This window comes from Salvelinus alpinus, chromosome 7 (genome assembly GCF_045679555.1).
Source record: "Salvelinus alpinus chromosome 7, SLU_Salpinus.1, whole genome shotgun sequence".
Taxonomy (NCBI): domain Eukaryota; kingdom Metazoa; phylum Chordata; class Actinopteri; order Salmoniformes; family Salmonidae; genus Salvelinus; species Salvelinus alpinus.
The window spans coordinates 45484735-45503217 of NC_092092.1; the positions used below are offsets into that span (position 1 = coordinate 45484735).

General features: G+C 41.6%; 1 protein-coding gene across 4 annotated transcripts in view; it reads right to left on the reverse strand.

Moving 5' to 3' along the window:
* The window catches only part of LOC139580189 (protein diaphanous homolog 2-like), a 643765-nt gene that overhangs the window by 427874 nt on the left and 197408 nt on the right, over window positions 1-18483 (reverse strand). For all 4 annotated transcript variants that reach the window (XM_071408766.1, XM_071408767.1, XM_071408768.1 and 1 more), the window contains 3 exons: window positions 13084-13202; window positions 11989-12053; window positions 10654-10758 (listed from right to left, as the gene is read on the reverse strand). In XM_071408766.1, the coding sequence (XP_071264867.1) occupies window positions 10654-10758; window positions 11989-12053; window positions 13084-13202 (289 nt within the window). The remainder of the gene's footprint in view (window positions 1-10653; window positions 10759-11988; window positions 12054-13083; window positions 13203-18483) is intronic.

Consider the following 18483-nt stretch of genomic DNA (forward strand, 5'->3'; position numbering starts at 1 on the left):
GGTTTTCATCAACGATCTCTCTGTACTTTGCTCCGTACATCTTTCACTCGATCCTAACTGGTCTCCTAACTGGTCTCCCAGTCTCTGCCGCTGAAAAACATGCCCACAGCATGATGCTGCCACCACCACGCTTCACAGTAGGAATGGTACCAGGTTTCCTCCAGACATGACGCATTCAGGCCAAAGAGTTCAACCCTGATTTCATCAGACCAAAGAATCTTGTTACTTTAGGTGCCTTTTGGCAAACTCCAAATGGGCTGTCATGTGCCTTTTACTGAGGAGTGGCTTCCGTCTGGCCACTCTATCATAAAGGCCTGATTGGTGGAGTGCTGCAAAGATGGCTGTCCTCCTGGAAGGTCCTCCCATCTCCACAGAGGAACGCTAGAGCTCTGTCAGAGTGACCATCGGGTTCTTGGTCACCACCTTGACCAAGGCCCTTCTCCCCCGATTGCTCAGTTTGGTCGGGCGGCTAGCTCTAGGAAGAGTCTCGGTGGTTTCAAACTTCTTCCATTTAAGAATGATGGAGGCCACTGTGTTCTTGGGGACCTTCAATGATGCAGAAATGTTTTGGTACCCTTCCCCAGATCTGTGCCTCGACACAATCCTATCTCGGAGCTCTACAGACAATTCCTTTGACCTCATGGCTTGGTTTTTCCTCTGACATGCACTGTCAACTGTGGGAACTTATATAGACAGGTGTGTGCCTTTCCAAATCATGTCCAATCAATTGAATTTACCACAGGTGGTCTCATTTTGAGTCTCACAGCAAAGAGTCTAAAAAATATATGTTTTCACTGACATTATGGGGTATTGTGTGTACATTGATCAGGAACAGGTTTTATATAATACATTTTAGAATAAGGCTGTAACATAACAAAATGTGGAAAAAGGGAAGGAGTCTGAATACTTTCCGAATGCACTGTAAACATGACTCTTTAGGGCATTATGACTCTTTATGGCATTAAGGCTTTATGAATGATTAATGAATGCTACATTTCACCACTCAATAAGTGAAGTGTTACACAAAGCAGAAAAGGAAAAAGGAAAGCCCATATTTATGGTGACTTCTGTGATTCTGAAAGTCCTTCTGGTTAGAGAAAATCTTATTGTGTACTTAAGGAAAGATTATCAACACTATTCTCACTCATTTCTTCACATGAGAGGAGTGCCGTGTCTGAGTTCATGATGTTTTTAATTTAATCAGATGCCGATATATCTGCATTTTGCTAACAGATTAAGTGTATGAGAGAAATATAGCCACCTGCAACTGTTTTGTTAATGAAGAAACTAATGGAATGCTAGTGCTATGCTAACGGCATCTATTGCAGTGGGGTTCTGCGGCTAGACAATGTATTGTATCAAATCCTCACATACTTGAACACTCCATTCCCTATTGACGTGTGTGTGTACACAGTGTATATGCAACCGACATCTAACCATTGGGGGAGAACCCAGGGGATTGTCTGGCCACGGTTTAACTCCTAGATAAGAAACGCTGCCTCTGCCATCTTGAAGTCGACAAGATGGGTCTCACAAAGGAAGGCTATTAGGCGGTAGACAGGGGCAAAATTAAACCCATTACCGATAAGACAGAGACCAGCCAGTCCCTTGACAAGTCTGCCCTATCATACCGCTCTACAGCATAAATACGTTTTTACAATCATTGATAAAGGCGGTGGGGGGGGGCAATTAGACAGCCTATAGCGTAGATAGGATTTGACCTTTGGGATTGATTAGAAGACAACGGTCTTTCTTTCCAAAAGTTTGCCCCACAGCTTTACCACAACGTCATTTCCAAAAAACAATTTCGCTACCCCCCACTCGGTCGATTATGTGGGTTATGTGGGTAATCTGGGACCAGTCTCATTTTTAAAGGTATTACAATTACAGCGTGTTTGATTACACAATGCCAGCAGTGGATAGTTTATTAGGTAGGAAATTAAAAAGGTGTAGAGTGGTGAGGAGCGTTTGAAGCAGGCTGCCCCAACACCCATCGACACCCATATAGGTCTGTCAATCTCTGAGCCCGTCGTGGCCCATTTTCTCTTTTAAGATTAATACGAAAGAATGAAAGCAAATTAGCTGCTAAATGAGAGCACTGTCTTTTCTGCATTCAGGAGCCCTCTGAGCCTCCTAGCTCTGGCTGCTCCCGCTCACTTGTTTTCCCTCTCTCTCTCGTCCCGCCGCGCTCTGGGCCCTCCAGCCTCGTCTACGGAATGCTAATCAACTCAGCGTTCGACAGCGCCCGAGGGATCCGCCGCCATCATCTCTCCGCTCTCCTCCGCCTTCTCCCACAGGCAAATCACTGGTGTACCATTCCTTTCCTACACCATAAAATCATATAATCAAGCATCTTCCAGAACCTTCTACCTAGCAACATAGCTTTGTTTGGGTTTAATTGGTTTCTCTGGTTGAAACAACCACACTGAACAAAAATATAAAAGCAACATGCAACAAATTCAAAGATTTTTCCGAGTTATAGTACATATAAGGAAACCAGTCAATTTAAATAAATTCATTAGGCCCTAATCTATGGATTTCAAATGACTGGGAATACAGATATGCATATGTTAGTCACAGATACTTAAAATAAAGGTAGGGCGTGGATCAGAAAACCAGTCAGTGTCTGGTGTGACCACCATTTGCCTCATGCAGCGCAACACATCTCCTTTGCATGGAGTTGATCAGGCTGTTGATTGTGCCCTGTGGAATGTTATCTCACTCCTCTTCAATGGCTGTGTGAAGTTGCTGGACATTGGCGGGAACTGGAACACACGTCTATCCAGAGCATCCCAAACATGCTCAATGGTTGACGTCTGGTGGGTATGCAGGCCATGGAAGAACTGGGACATTTTTAGCTTCCAGGAATTGTGTACAGATTGTGACATGGGTACATTATCGTGCTTAAACATGAGATGATGGCGGCGGACGAATGGCATGACAATGGGCCTCAGGATCTCATCACGGTATCTCTGCGCATTCAAATTGTGATTGATAAATTGCAATTATGTTCGTTGTCCGTAGCTTATGCCTGCCCATACCATAACCCCAACGCCACCATGGGGCACTCTGCTCACAACGTTGACATCAGTAAACCGCTTGTCCACAAGACACTATACAGGCTGTCTGCCATCTGCCCGGTACAGTTGAAACCGGGATTCATCTGTGAAGAGCACACTTCTCCAGCGTGCCAGTGGCCATCGAAGGTGAGCATTTGCCCACCGAAGACAGTTACAACGCCAAACTGCAGTCAGGTCAAGACCCTGGTCAGGATGACTAGAATGCAGATAAGCTTCCCTGAAACGGTTACTGACAGATTGTGCAGAAATTATTCAGTTGTGCAAACACACAGTTTCATCAGCTGTCCGGGTGGCTAGTCTCCGACGATCCCGCAGGTGAACAAGCCGGATGTGGAGTTCTTGGGCTTGCATGGTTACACGTGGTCTGCGGTTGTGAGCCGGTTGGATGTACTACCAAATTCTCTAAAACAATGTTGGAGGTGGCTTATGGTAGAGAAATGAACATTCAATTATCTGGCAACAGCTCTGATGGCCATTCCTGAAGTCAGCATGCCAATTGTGCACTCCCTCAAAACTTGAGACATCTGTGGCATTGTGTTGTGTGACAAAACTGCATATTTTAGAGTAGCCTTTTAATGTCCCCAGCACAAGGTGCACTTGGGTAATGATCATGCTGATTAATCAGATTATTGATATGCCACACCTGTCAGGTTGATGGATTATCTTGGCAAAGAAGAAATGCTCACTAACAAGGACGTAAACAAATTTGTACACATTTCAGACAAATACGTTTTTGTGAGTATGGAAAATGTATGGGATCTTTTATTTCACCTCATGAAACATGGGACCAACACTTTACATGTTGCATTTATATTTTGTTCAGCATAAGAGGCTGTTTACAGACCAATGGTGCTGTTTTTTGGCTGGGTCTTGGCAGCTCCAGCCTGGTCACTGATCATTGCTAGATGTGAGTCAGAGAGAGCTGAGGCGGGGTGAGCAATGCCTCCTAATTGCTTCCTGGCGGCTATCCTTCTTCCTAGGCTCATCTGGGGCTCCGACTATTGTAGGAGAGTGGAGTGATATGAAATCTAATCCGTTCATTGAGGGATCCACAGCTTCTAGAACTCGACGGGGGGAGGAGGTCAGACGAGTGGGTAATTAACTTGGACTATTATGCAATTAAACCTTCTCCCAATTTTGGCACTAATGAGCAAAGCATATATTCAATTATAAAGTGTTTACTGGGGAGAATTACATGACAACAGTCAAATGTCCACATTTGATTATCTTCAATGGAACACCTCAGTTGAGAGGTTTCAAGTGCATCTCCCAGATTCATATATTTCTAATTTTTTGTTAAGTATGATGCAAGAAAATTAAACCTCATCGCAATCTCCAAACTTCCTTCTCCAATTACAGACCAAGAGTGTGGCCCTATTATCAGATTCTGTGTTTTCAAAGGAATATAATGTAGATCACTGCATAATTATCAAACATCAATCATATGTAAAGATCAGAGCAAACATCATACTTGACTTGGAGGGTGAGTTGATTGAGTTTCTGGTTGAAGATTAGGTTTCTCAATGTTCAGGCAATACCGGTCAATCATGTTAACACAAAGTAAAAGGGAAGGGAGGGACCCGGATGCAAAGGGATCACCCACCTGCACCTTGCTCACAGCTTCACTGATGAGTTTCTGAGCCTCTTTAAGCTTGTTTGTCTCGCTAGTTAACTGGACAGATGGCAAACACAGACACAAAGGACACACAGACACACACACAGACACAGAGAGCAACAGAGAGGGACACAGAGAGGGTGGTTAGCTCGACAGAGAAAAGGAACAACAGTACTTTTGTTAACAGAGAACAGAGGCTAACATCAAACACAGAAAAAAAGGTCAAGCAGAGGGGTAAGTTATAGAGAAATTCCCTGATACAGTTAAAACATGGTTATGATGAAATTAGTACAGTGTGTGTGTGTGTGTGTGTGTGTGTGTGTGTGTGTGTGTGTGTGTGTGTGTGTGTGTGTGTGTGTGTGTGTGTGTGTGTGTGTGTGTGTGTGTGTGTGTGTGTGTGTGTGTGTGTGTGTGTGTGTGTGTGTGTGTGTGTGTGTGTTGCATATGTACTACCTGTCAGATGGTATACTAAGATCACATATATTTGATATCCTCAAACAAACAAATAATTTGCAGCATTAAAATGTCACCATCCCATAAAGGTGTACTGGGTGATGAAGATGAAAAAAACCTAGTCATCTACAAAGCATAGATGAAACAGCCATCTCCAATCCAAAATCAAATCAAGAATCGGCTTTCTATTCCGCAACAAAGCCTCCTTCACTCACGCCGCCAAACTTACCCTAGTAAAACTGACTATCCTACCGATCCTCGACTTCGGCGATGTCATCTACAAAATAGCTTCCAATACTCTACTCAGCAAACTGGATGCAGTTTATCACAGTGCCATTCGTTTTGTTACTAAAGCACCTTATACGACCCACCACTGCGACCTGTATGCCCTAGTCGGCTGGCCCTCGCTACATGTTCGTTGTCAGACCCACTGGCTCCAGGTCATCTACAAGGCTATGCTAGGTAAAGTGCCGCCTTATCTCAGTTCACTGGTCACGATGGCTACACCCACCCGCAGCACGCGCTCCAGCAGGTGTATCTCACTGATCATCCCTAAAGCCAAAACCTCATTTGGACGCCTTTCCTTCCAGTTCTCTGCTGCCTGCGACTGGAACGAATTGCAAAAATCTCTGAAGTTGGAGACTTTTATCTCCCTCAACAACTTTAAAAATCTGCTATCCGAGCAGCTAACCGATCGCTGCAGCTGTACATAGTCCATCTGTAAACTACCCACCCAATTTACCTACCTCACCCCCCATACTGCTTTTATTTATTTACTTTTCTGCTCTTTTGCACACCAGTATCTCTTCTTGCACATGATCATCTGATGATTTATCACTCCAGTGTTAATCTGCTAAATTGTAATTATTCGATTTATTGCCTACCTCATGCCTTTTGCACACATTGTATATAGATTCTCTTTTTTTTCTACCATGTTATTGACTTGTTTATTGTTTACTCCATGTGTAACTCTGTGTTGTCTGTTCACACTGCTATGCTTTATCTTGGCCAGGTCGCAGTTGCAAATGAGAACTTGTTCTCAAGTAGCCTACCTGGTTAAATAAAGGTGAAATAAAAAATAAAAATAAAATAAATAAAAATGTATATGATAACACAGTGGTTGACAAGTATTTGTATCCTCAAAATCGATTCAATCCCTTTGGAACGCTATGTTGAAATATGTTCTAGCAAATCAAATGTGACATTTGGCACATTTCTAACACAGAGTCTTCGGGATAAAATCAATGATTGTGTATGTATGTATGTATGTATGTATGTATGTATGTATGTATGTATGTATGTATGTATGTATGTATGTATGTATGTATGTATGTATGTATGAATATATATTTATGTATGTATGTATGTATGTATGTATGTATGTATGATATATATATATATATATGTATGTATGAATATATATATATGTATATATATACATATATACATACACATATATATATATATATATATATATATATATACAAACATATATACATATATATATACATAAATGCATACACATATATATATATATATATATATATATATATATATATATATATATATATGCATGTATGTATATATATAATATGTATATATGTTTGTATATATATATATATATATATGTATATATATATATATATATATGTATATATATATATGTATATGTGTATGTATATATATGTATATATATATATATTATATATATGTATATATACATACATACATATATACATACATACATGTATACATATATACATACATATATACATACATGTATACATACATACATACATACATATATACATACATATATATATACATATATACATATATATATATATATTCATACATACATATACATACATATATACATACATACATATATATATATATTCATACATACATATATATATATATATTCATACATACATACATACATACATACATACATACATACATACATACATACATACATACATACATACATACATACACAATCATTGATTTTATCCCAAAGACTCTGTGTTAGAAATGTGCCAAATGTGCCCAAAGGCACATTCTAACATCTTAACAGCCGTTGTGTAGATGGTACATACTCAACTGTGTAGTGAAACATATTTATATGGAGTTGTTCTTACAGAGTTCGCATTACTGTGGACTGAGGAGTATTAAATATTTAACATGTATAATGGAAAAGGAGACAGAAACGTTCATAAAGGAGACCGAATAAGGACTTCCATTTCTTGAACTTGGTCATAAAAGTGCAATATTTAAGGTGAATAGGAAACTTTTCTTTTACACTCCATCCTTAACTTTTGACCGTGGAGAGTTCAAGGCCATAGACAATCTCTATTTTAAAGACCATATCCCCTGAGGAATGTGGATGGCATGCCGTGTCTTAACAAAACATAAACTTTATCAGTTCAAGCCTAGCTTAGACTTCAGCTACGAAGGATGGAATTTAAGTACATTACACTAGTACAGTACACAAAACACTCATGTATAGAGGATCTATTTTTAAAGACCATATCCCAAGGGAAAGTGGATGGCATGTCGTGTCTTAACAACACATGAAGTTTAACCTCACAAGCATAGCTTAGACTCTTCAGCTATAATTGATGTAGCTTAAGTACATTACACTAGTACAATATAGTACACAATACACATGTATTAAACATAAGGTATTGAAAGAATTGACAAAAACATATGTTTTAAGATATAATAGCCAGAGAAACAGCAGGTAGACTGGCAGAGCCAGAGAGTAGTCTGCTACGCCTTCTAGCCTTTTCCCAACCATGCTGGTTCAGCTACATGACCACCAGGTTGTGTAAGCCCAATAATGGCATGACGCAGGTAGGTCCAAGGTACCTACCACACCTCTAAATTATTTATCTCACCCTTATCCCATTCTACAAACACCTCCCCCGTTCTCTCTGAGCAGAGGTGGGTTTATACGGGTTGGAATGTGGATTAATTCCATTTGTTGTGTTTTCATTCCGTTTTGTCAATGTTTACAGGCCAAACCTGTGCTCGATCGGATCGCGGGGGATAATCAAACAGACATCAGAAGGGGTCTTGCTTGTTACAATGCAAAAGTTCCCCGAGACTCTCAATTAAATGTGTCGGTTCACAGACAAGGTGAAGTAGTAGGGGCTAGGAGACAGAGTGAGACGCGCGTGCTTTTATTTCCATGAAGAGCTCTGTGGACGAGATGTGAACAGCGTTCCAACTTCATTCGTATTCAATAAAATGGCAGATGCACCACCACAGCAGCTTTGATGAAGAATCTGAGTGTAGTGTGTCTTTGCATGGATTTAGAGGTGCATCGCTCCGGAGGATAATGGCTTTGTACAACACCGTGTCAGAGGTGGATTTAGGTTGCATAATACAAAGGCTTTAGTCCTTCAGCTGTTGCAGTTTCAACCCTTTTAAAACAGGTTGACTATAAACTAAGTTTTCAAAGGAAGAAAAAGGCCTGTATGTCTAGTCTTTGTGTAGAATACATCATCAAGAAGGACACACTTTATCATTTAAATAATTGTCTTAGTATCTTGCTAGCGCCTACATTTTCCTTCTCAATTGTGCTGCGTTGCAAGATTTCCACACCGCAACCAACATTTTGCTGTGATTACAAAAATGTGTACCTCCTGATAACGTGTTGTGAGATAAACAAAATAACATGTGTCATGAAGCCGTGGACATATTGAGAGCTATGGCACGTGTACTATGCCTGAAGAGATGAAATTGACGACGCACGTCTGTTCTTTGCAAGAGCTTTCCTACTGAGCAACCTCCTACTCAAAAGGCACCGGTCTCTCTCTTTCTGTCCCTCTGCGTGCCTCCAGTGCAATAGGAGAAACCCGTCGGGAAAACTACCTTATCAAACACATTTAATAAAGGAACCAATTTGACCATGAGCGCGTTCCTGCCATGCAGTGTGTGACGACATACATGTTAACATCGCCCCCCTTTTTAGACCGTGCCAACACACCCACGGGATGTTACTTGAAGAACTTGTAGCCATATTCATGGGAGCTCTCACTGAGCGCATTAGATGTTTCCCTGCTGAGGCAGATGTCTGTTGATGTGCAAAGCTCCAGTAGCACCGAGGCATTTGAAGGAGCGTTCACAGACGGCAGGAAGAGAAGGAGCTGACTCTCGGGGGTTTCACTCTGCTACACTACCTGTTAATGCACCACAAACAGACTGGCTTCAAAAGACCGGGGGGCCTGTTAGAGGGTGGGGTTGGGGGGGAAAAAGCCTAGAAAAAGGGTACATAAAAAGCAGCACTCAGGGAAAGCAGGTAAGCAGAGTCTGACGCTGCCTGATGCAGAGAGAGAGCAGGAGAAAGAGAAAGATAGAGAGAAAGGAAGTGATAGAGAGCAAAGAAAAAGAAGGGAAGATAGAAAGTGATGAGGTGGGAGGAGATGCAGCCACCCTCATGAATATGTACGGGAGGCGGGTGGGCAGTCGTTGGGGGCGCTGAGCGAATGATGAACGAGTTTGGCCGAGAGAGCAGGTAACGAGTGTCGACATGGCACTCAGGCAGATGAAGTGGGGGAGTGAGGACTGCACACAAATGAAGTGCAATCGGGGGAAGAAAGAAAAGGAACTTAGCCTTGGCCTGGCCAGGAAGAAGGCCAAGCCTCGCGCTGCACCCTAATGAGAATAAATGGTCGTTGAGGCTACCAGGGATCTTAATGATAGCGACTTGTCTTTGGGAAAAGTCCCGGCGATGCGTGACAGGGCTAAATGTGCAGGTGCGGAAAAGGGATGGGATGGGGGAGCGTGGACATTTGCAACTGCAACAGAATTTAGTTTGGAGAAAAACAATCTTGGATACTGGATGCCATGCCATCTTTCAGCATTGGTTTATATTAAATTCGGTAAGCAGGGAAGCAAACTGCCCTTTAGTCTCAAGGCAGCACTGAAGTGTTTAAAATTGGGTTAAGGAGGAAATAGCAGTAATTTTCTGTGCTCAGGTTTGAGGGGTTTTGTTTGGAAGAGACAGGGATGCCAAGGCCAGAGAATAAATGCAATCAATCTCTTTGATGATACAATTGCATGGAACAGGCTCCCATGGAGCAATTGACCCAATAATTCACCCAATATCGAATGCAACATTTTAAAAAGGAGATTGACCCTTTATTGAATCAAACGCTCCCGCATGGCTGAAAAATACCCACTTAGAAGGAGTCTCGCATCCGTGATTGGGGTAGAAAGGTTTCAATTTTACCAAATTAGTAAAAGTAATTTTCCTCACAACCGGATTAACTTGGACCATCATGCTTTGGAGAAACAACTAAATGCCTTCTTTCATATGATGTGATCAATGTTAGATGCTAGCCCCGATCTTGGTTAAGTGTTAACTTTATTTCCCATTCTCTTGTCAATACTGGGCTTGTACAAAACCTCTATGGAGAGCTTGTGGCTTCAGACTGCAGTTTGGGGTAGTGGGTGTGCATGCCCCCCCCCTACCTTCTCCTCTGGTGTCATTACCTGGGTCTTTAGGTTGCAGATCTGGCCTTCCAGCTCTTTGATTTTCTCCTCCTTCTTCTGGGACTCGGCCTGGGCATCCTGCCGAGCGCTGAACTCCTCATCGAACTGCAGCAATTCAACACAGCACAAACACACACAGACACACACACACACACACACTCTGGTTAGGGCCAGGGTGTCTCAAGACAACGGCCTACTGCGGGGCATGTCAACACACACGAAAAACACAGCCTCGCATGCACTTGTCCCCCATCTCTATTCATAGGCCTTTGGTGGCCCTCTACGCTGTCGTCTTCTGTCTGTGTTTTGGGTCTGGCTTTCATGTGTTGGTGATGGACCTAACCTTTGTGGGAAAGCAACCAGTGTCAGGACAATGTTTTCACTGTCACCACAGGAGCGGTCACTGCTCGCATTCCAGGACGCCTCAGATGTACAAAAATGTATACACTCACTACTGTAAGTCACTCTGGATGAGAGCATCTGCTAAATGAATGAATCTTCCCCCACACAGAGGCAGGAATGATGTGGGGAGTGGAGGCATCTGCTGGCTGGTGATACTTGACCAAGCCTTTAGAGAGGAGTACCTTGAGTACCAAAATCTACCCTGCCTTTAATCAGACATAATGGTCTGAGTCACAACACTTCTGGAGGATTCTGTTGGATGGACCAATGACTCACACAGTATTGGTGGTGTACTGAAAAATATACAGTGTCAACTGATTAAATGTACTGTCTGTCATTACATTGGAATAAAGTACATTTTTCCTTCCTTGGAAGATGAGTGTGGATGCTTAATAAAGTAGGCTACTCAAGTACTGCAACCCAGTTCTAAAATATATAAAAGCATCAGGAGTTATGCTATCACATTGGGCTGAGTGGATGAGAGGAGACTCCAGTCTTCCCTAAACACCGTAGCTTTTATTCTAAAACGTTATTCATAAAACACATCTCAGAGAGTTTGCTGAACTACTTCCTCTCCGATGTACCTCTGATGCACAAAATTACCTAAAGTAATAAGTTGAAATAATAAGAAGTAATAAGAAAAACGGATTCCTTGAAGGCCCCTATTGCAATGACGTGTCAATAAAGGGTTCTGAACAGTGTCTGTACATATTGTAACTCGCACCCCGTCGCGGACACAAACACGTTTATGTTGGAGCATCGGCATTGATCCTTCGCAAAACTGAGACAGATCATGTACTTCTGTTGCCAGCTATTGATCAGGGCTCAGAGATCAATAGCTTGTCTGGGAGCTCTAGGTGGGAAAAACTTTTCTGATGGGAGTGTGGTGGTGGCATACCAATGGCATTGAGAGGTTGACGCATTATACTTCACCTTTTTGGAGAACTCGGCAGCCTTCAGATCGCTCTCATCCACTTTGGCTTTATCCACGCACTGATCTGTAAGACAAAAGGGGCCGGCAGCAGTGACGACAGTAAGCAACCATGAAGTGACTCTGATTCTCTCAATTATACTGTACATTGTTAACATCCTATTTAAGACTCCAAATCAAACGTAAAGTGAATATTACAACAGAGAGAGAGAGAGAAAGGAAATAGAGGGAATGAGTGAAGAACCTGTCATCTCCTTCTTTTCCACATATCCCCCGGGGAATTTGTATTCTGTTCGGCAGGTTGGCTGACCTTCATTTAAAAAAACCAAGCCCCGAAACATTTGTTTTCAACTCATTAAAGCACAGCAATAGAAAAAAAAGTTGGAAAATCTAACATGAATATGTTTTTCATGGATGGGCTTGGAAACTTTTAATGAGCCTTTGTTGGCAAGTCACAGAACTGTTAGTGACAATAAAAAAAATTAAAAAAAAGGAGATCTCAGTTATTTCATGATATTGTCTTTATTTCAAGACAACAACTAGACATTGTTTCCTCCATGATTCCTGGAAAGCAGCTGATGAATGTTGTCAGCAGAGTGAAAACCTTGTGAAATCTCCATGCGCTTATGATGAGACATGATGTGCCACAGTCACACCTAACAGATAATGCATTATGTATGCATAATCAGACTACCTTATCTTATATATGTCAAGCAGCTGCAGGTGGTTCTGGGTAGGCTCTCAGGGGAGGGGATGGGGAAAGATAATAATAGAATGGCAACGGAATATAGCGACATCCCCCACTGTGTCCGCGGAAAAATATGTCAGAGGATGATTTAGACAGATTTGAAGACAAAATATAATTTATACTGAATCACAAGACTGGCATAAAAAAACAGATAGTGATTTAAACTCTAATTTTCTTATTTTCTTTCTGTCTGTACAATATGTAAGTGAGGGCGACCTAGGAGGCAAAAGCAGAAACCAAAAACGGTTTAAAATGTGTTCATAATGACATCAATGTATAATGGTTACCTACTGGGTGCAAATGCACCCTTCTTAATGTCAGAGGAAGCACAGCGATCTGGCAGACCTACCGATGAGGTGGGTGAAGTCTACATCCAATCTCTCCCTGTATCCGAAGTCTGGGTCCATCCCACTGCGGTGGAGGACCACCTGAGACACACATTCCTCTATCACCTTGTAGTACTGGGGCCTGAGAGAGCAGGGAGCCAAGCACAAGCACAACACAGTTAGCATACACATACAAGAACAGGAGAATGACAAACTTACACAGCCCTAATTCTCCACAAATTATCCCCTTAGTCAACCTCGAGGTCACAGAATGCCAGATCGAAAAGGTTTCACAGTAAAAAAAAAAAAGGCAATTAAATTTGATCACTTGCTTTTGCACAGACTCGGAGAGGTTTGGCTCGCGTCCATTCAAGGTGACAAACGGGGAGTGCGGCCAGCCGTCACGATGCCCGCTCGCCTAATTTGCAATCATCTTTGCCAATTAAGGGCGCTCATAAACCAAAAATGCTAATCTAATCAGTGTAATGTGTCTACTTAAAAGCACAATGGCATGGAAAACATGTCTGCGTGTTTTGGGAGGGTGACATAGCGAGGGGGTATCGTCTGAGTCAGCCGGGGCTCATGTTCACACCACACAGGTTGGTGTGTGACCTTTCCCCAGTTATATTATCAACTTTAATTGCGAGTGACATTTAGCAAATACAATGTCAACTTAAGCTGAGCCCCGTAGTGGCAAATAATTAGGTTCCAAGCATGACCTTGAATGGTGCCAGCAGAAATGCAATTTTCCCACCAGAAATGTCTCATCTTCTCTCCCCCCGAGCACACGGAGACTGCATTTTAATGATTAGGGATCGTTTCCGAGGAACTGTCGCCCGGCTCAAAAATCCACACTCGAGGTACATGGATAATTTATCACTTGCTCCCGGTCAATGCTAGTTAAGTCCGGGATTCACAAAATGAATGTGGATCTTTCCAGGTTACGAGAAGTTGTTACCAGTCATATCACACTTACTTTATGATGCCTATGCCAACTTATTTGACTAGGTTTACTTCCTCAGGGCAGTATGGAACTGCATGGACAGCAATGATCGGTGTGAAACAAACAAATATGTGAATGTAGAAGTATAACCTACACTCCAAATAGTTGTAACTTCATTGGACAACTATCTGGAGTTTGCTTAATTAAAGTGATGTTGACTGAGTGACAGCCGGTGAACTACTGTACACTGTTTAAAAAAAATGTGCATAGACTATATGGGGCAGTTTCTCAGATAAATTAAGCCTAGTCCTGCACTAAAAAGCAGTGTCAATTGAGAACTGGAACCGCTCATATACACACACACAGAGACAGAAAGAGACAGAGCGACAGAGAGAGAGAGAGAGAATCATTTTGTACTGTGGCTATGTGAGAAGCCTCATAATCACACTGTGGGTGAAGGAGGTTAGGCACAGCTGCCAGCCTGTCCTCATGTACCCTAATATGTTTTCCTCCCACACAGAAAGATCTGAGGGGCGCCTATATTAGGAGCGCCAGCAATCTGTGGACGGCAGATTTGCTGTGCACTAATTTCCTCTTGGCTTCTGTCGTCGGACGCCATGCTTCTCACTGATACTCAGGGCAAGTGGTGGGGAGGCTCAGAAGGCTGATATCATAACATGGCTATGATGCAGATAAGAAAATCAAAGCTTGTTTCAAAGTCCTTCTCTTTTTCTACTTCTTTTGGAAAGGAGAGCAGGGGGTAAGAGCATTGATGTGGCTCAAATAGACACATTCCTCTGAGCGGAGGCCCCTTTATGAACTAGATAGGCTGGATTTGTTGGGAAGCGTTTCATTTCAGAGAGATCACTTCAAAAAACAAAAGTGCAGAGCTCTGAATATGAATGGGGAAACACGAGCGAGTGCATGTTGACAAACAGTACACATGATTGAAATTCTGCTTATACTATATGCATTATATGTGGGGCTTTATTTGTGATGACACGGAGCAAATGGTGGTTCCCTCTAAAATGTGGGCAGTCCTTATCATAACGTAAACAGATATTAGAAGGACCAAAACAAGTCAAACCAGATTTCCATTAAGCACAACGTTTTTGTCAGCATGAAATGGCAAATGTTTTGTTCCAACGACTGGATTCGCCCACTCGCGATGATAACGAGCGAGCACACGTGTGGCTTAGCGCTAACCCGGCTTACGACTGTCACCGATGTAGACCACATTATTATCTCAATAAGCTGCCCTATTTTCCCGGCATCCCCCGCTCCTCCCTGCCACCACCACTGAGATAACCGGGGAAGGGAAGCAGCGAGCGAGTGACCCAGAACTGTCAAGCCCTACCAGAGCCTGGACAGGGCACGGCACCAGAAGCCAACATACAGTGCCTTCAGAAAGTATTCACACCCCACATTTTGTTGTGTTACAGCATGATTTTAAAAAATTATTAAATTGAGATTTTGTCACGGATCTACACACAACACCCCATAACGTCAAAGTAGATGTATGTTTTAGAAATGTTTACAAAATGAAAAGCTGAAATGTATTGAGTCAAAAAGTATTCAAACCGTTTGTTATGGTAAGCCTAAATAAGTTTGGGAGTAAAAATGTCACATAATACAAGTCACATAGTAAGTTGCATGGACTCTGTGTGCAATAATAGTGTTCAACATGATTTTTGAATGACTACTTCACCTCTGTACCCCACACATATAATTATCTGTAAGGTCCCTCAGTCGGGCAGTGAAGTTCAAGCACAGATTCAACCACAAAGACCAGGGAGGTTTTCCAATGGTTCGCAAAGAAGGAGACCCATTGGTAGATGGGTAACACAATGAAGCATGGTGTAGTTATTAATTACACTTTGGATGGTGTATCAATACACCCAGTCACTACAAAGATACAGGCGCCAAGTGACAACATAGATTACAGTTGCCAGAGAGGAAGGAAGTCGGAAGCAAACCTTTCAGGCATTTCACAATGAGGCCAATGGTTTTAAACAATGGCTGTGATAGGAGCAATGTTCCCTCAAATTTCAGGTCTGTGGAGCAGAAACATTCAGGGCTTGAAATTAACCTGTTTATCCACTTGTCCTTCAGACAAGGTGACTGAAAATGTTGTTGTGTTGTTTGATGCAAGAAACCACTTTACAAAATAAAATGCATCATTATTCCCATACAGAGAATCAGACAAATTATGCTACCATCTGCCTATTGGCTACTTAGCTTATTCAAGCATGTCTCAAAATACAACACTCCCCTTTAAAGACAAAAAAAGCTCTTTACCTTACTCGCTTTTCAAATGCACACGTTTTCTGCTCTTGTAGGAAGCAATCACTCCCCTATTGCTGACTACAAATGATCTTTAACTGGGCTAATAACTTACTAACTAGCAAATGATATGAACAAAATGTGCACACGTGCCTACATACAGCTCTCGCTTTGATCTCAAAAACGCTCATGCTGTAAACAGTCCAGTTCAAAGTAAATGGCACAGAACCACATATGGCAATGGTCTATGTGCCTATAGGGCTACTGCAGCTCTGATTTTTTTATGACACACCGGTCAGTCTGTGTAGAGTACGGGCTGGGTCGTGCATGTCAATGCAATAGAATCCTATTCCGATGCGTTCTGCCTAAAATATCTTGCAAAGTTAGTTTTTCATACTAAGTCTTGTATACTTTGTTTTGTTTCGGTATGTTGCATTGAAAGTGGCTAATATTGCATTGAAACGATCACAGTTGCCACAGTAAATGGACACGTTGATAGTGTTAACTAACAGGGAAAACTCTAGAAAGTTGAGTGAAGTTCAATCTCGTGCTTCTCTCTGTGGGCTGATATTTATTCTGCACGTGCACAGTTTAGAGGGAACATTGGATAGGAGATAACTGAGGATGGATCAACAACATTGTAGTTACTCCACAATAGTAACGTAAATTACAGAGTGAAAAGAAGGAAGCCCCCCAAAAAATATTCCAAAACATGCGTCCTGTTTTCAATAAGGCACTAAAGTAATACTGCAAAACAATGTGGCAAACAAATTAACTTTTTGTCCTGAATACAAAGCGTTATGTTTAGGGCCGTAATCGCTGCCAAATGTGAGTCTAACATGTATTGATTCAGGCGGTTGAATTCTTATATAATCAAGATACATTAGTATTTTACTTCCCATAAATAACATCAAAAAATACAAAGTAAAGGCTTTCTTCCACTTTGACACAGTATTTTGTTTAGATCATTGACAATTTTTTTTTACAATTAAATCAATTGTTATCCAACTTTGTAACAACAACATGTGGAAAAAGTCAAGGGGTGTTAATACTTTATGAAAGCACTGTACGTCCCCAGCACCAGTCCTTCCATCTTTCACTCTCTCACCTTCCCCCTCTATTTGGCTTCTAGCACCAGCACAAACTCCCCTCCCAATCCCCTGCTCCACAAGACCAGTGTAATCCCCATATCGCTCCTCTCCAAAAGAGGAGATTGCTCTATATTTACCAGGGGTTTGAATTGCTCCCATTTGTTAAGCATGGCACTCGCAGATTAATTACTGAAAATAAAATAAGCCACAAATTTTGCCCATTATTATTTTCAAAATTCTTCATGCTCTGTCAAATTGGTTTTTGATCATTGCTAGACAACCATTTCCAGGTCTTGCCATAGATTTTCAAGGAGATTTAACCTCTTGAAGCTAGGGGGCAGAATTTTTATGTTTGGAAAAATAACGTTCCCATTGTAAGCTGCCTATTTCTCAGGTCCAGATGCTAGAATATGCATATAATTGACAGAGTAGGATAGGAAACACTCTAAAGTTTCCAAAACTGTCAAAATATTGTCTGTGAGTATAACAGAACTGATTTTGCAGGCGAAAACCTGAGAAAATCCAACCCGGAAATGACTCCTATTTTGAAAAATCCCTGTTCCATCGCCTGCCTTTCCTCCATTTAAAGGGATATCAACCAGATTCCCTTTCCTGTGGCTTCCTCAAGGTGTGAATAGTCTTTAGACATAGTTTCAAGTTTTTATTTTGAAAAATGAGCGAGATTTTAAAAACGCGTCTGTGGATACACGGATGTCCCTCCATTAGTTGATGCGCTCGACACTGTTTGCTCGACATTTTCTTTTTCTCCAGTATTGAATAGTTTACAGTCCGGTTGAAATATTATCGTTTATTGATGTTAAAAACAACCTGAGGATTGATTATTAAAAACGTTTGACATGTTTCTACGAACTTTACGGATACTCTTTGAAATTTTCGTCAAGCCTTGATGACTTGTCTAAGGCTGTGGAATACTGAACATAACGCGCCAAACAAATGGAGGTTTTTGAATATAAAAATAATCTTTATCGAACAACAGGAATATTTATTGTGTAACTGGGAGTCTCGTGAGTGCAAACATACGAAGATCATCAAAGGTAAGTGATACATTTTATTGCTGTTCTGGCTTTCGTGACCAATCTACACTG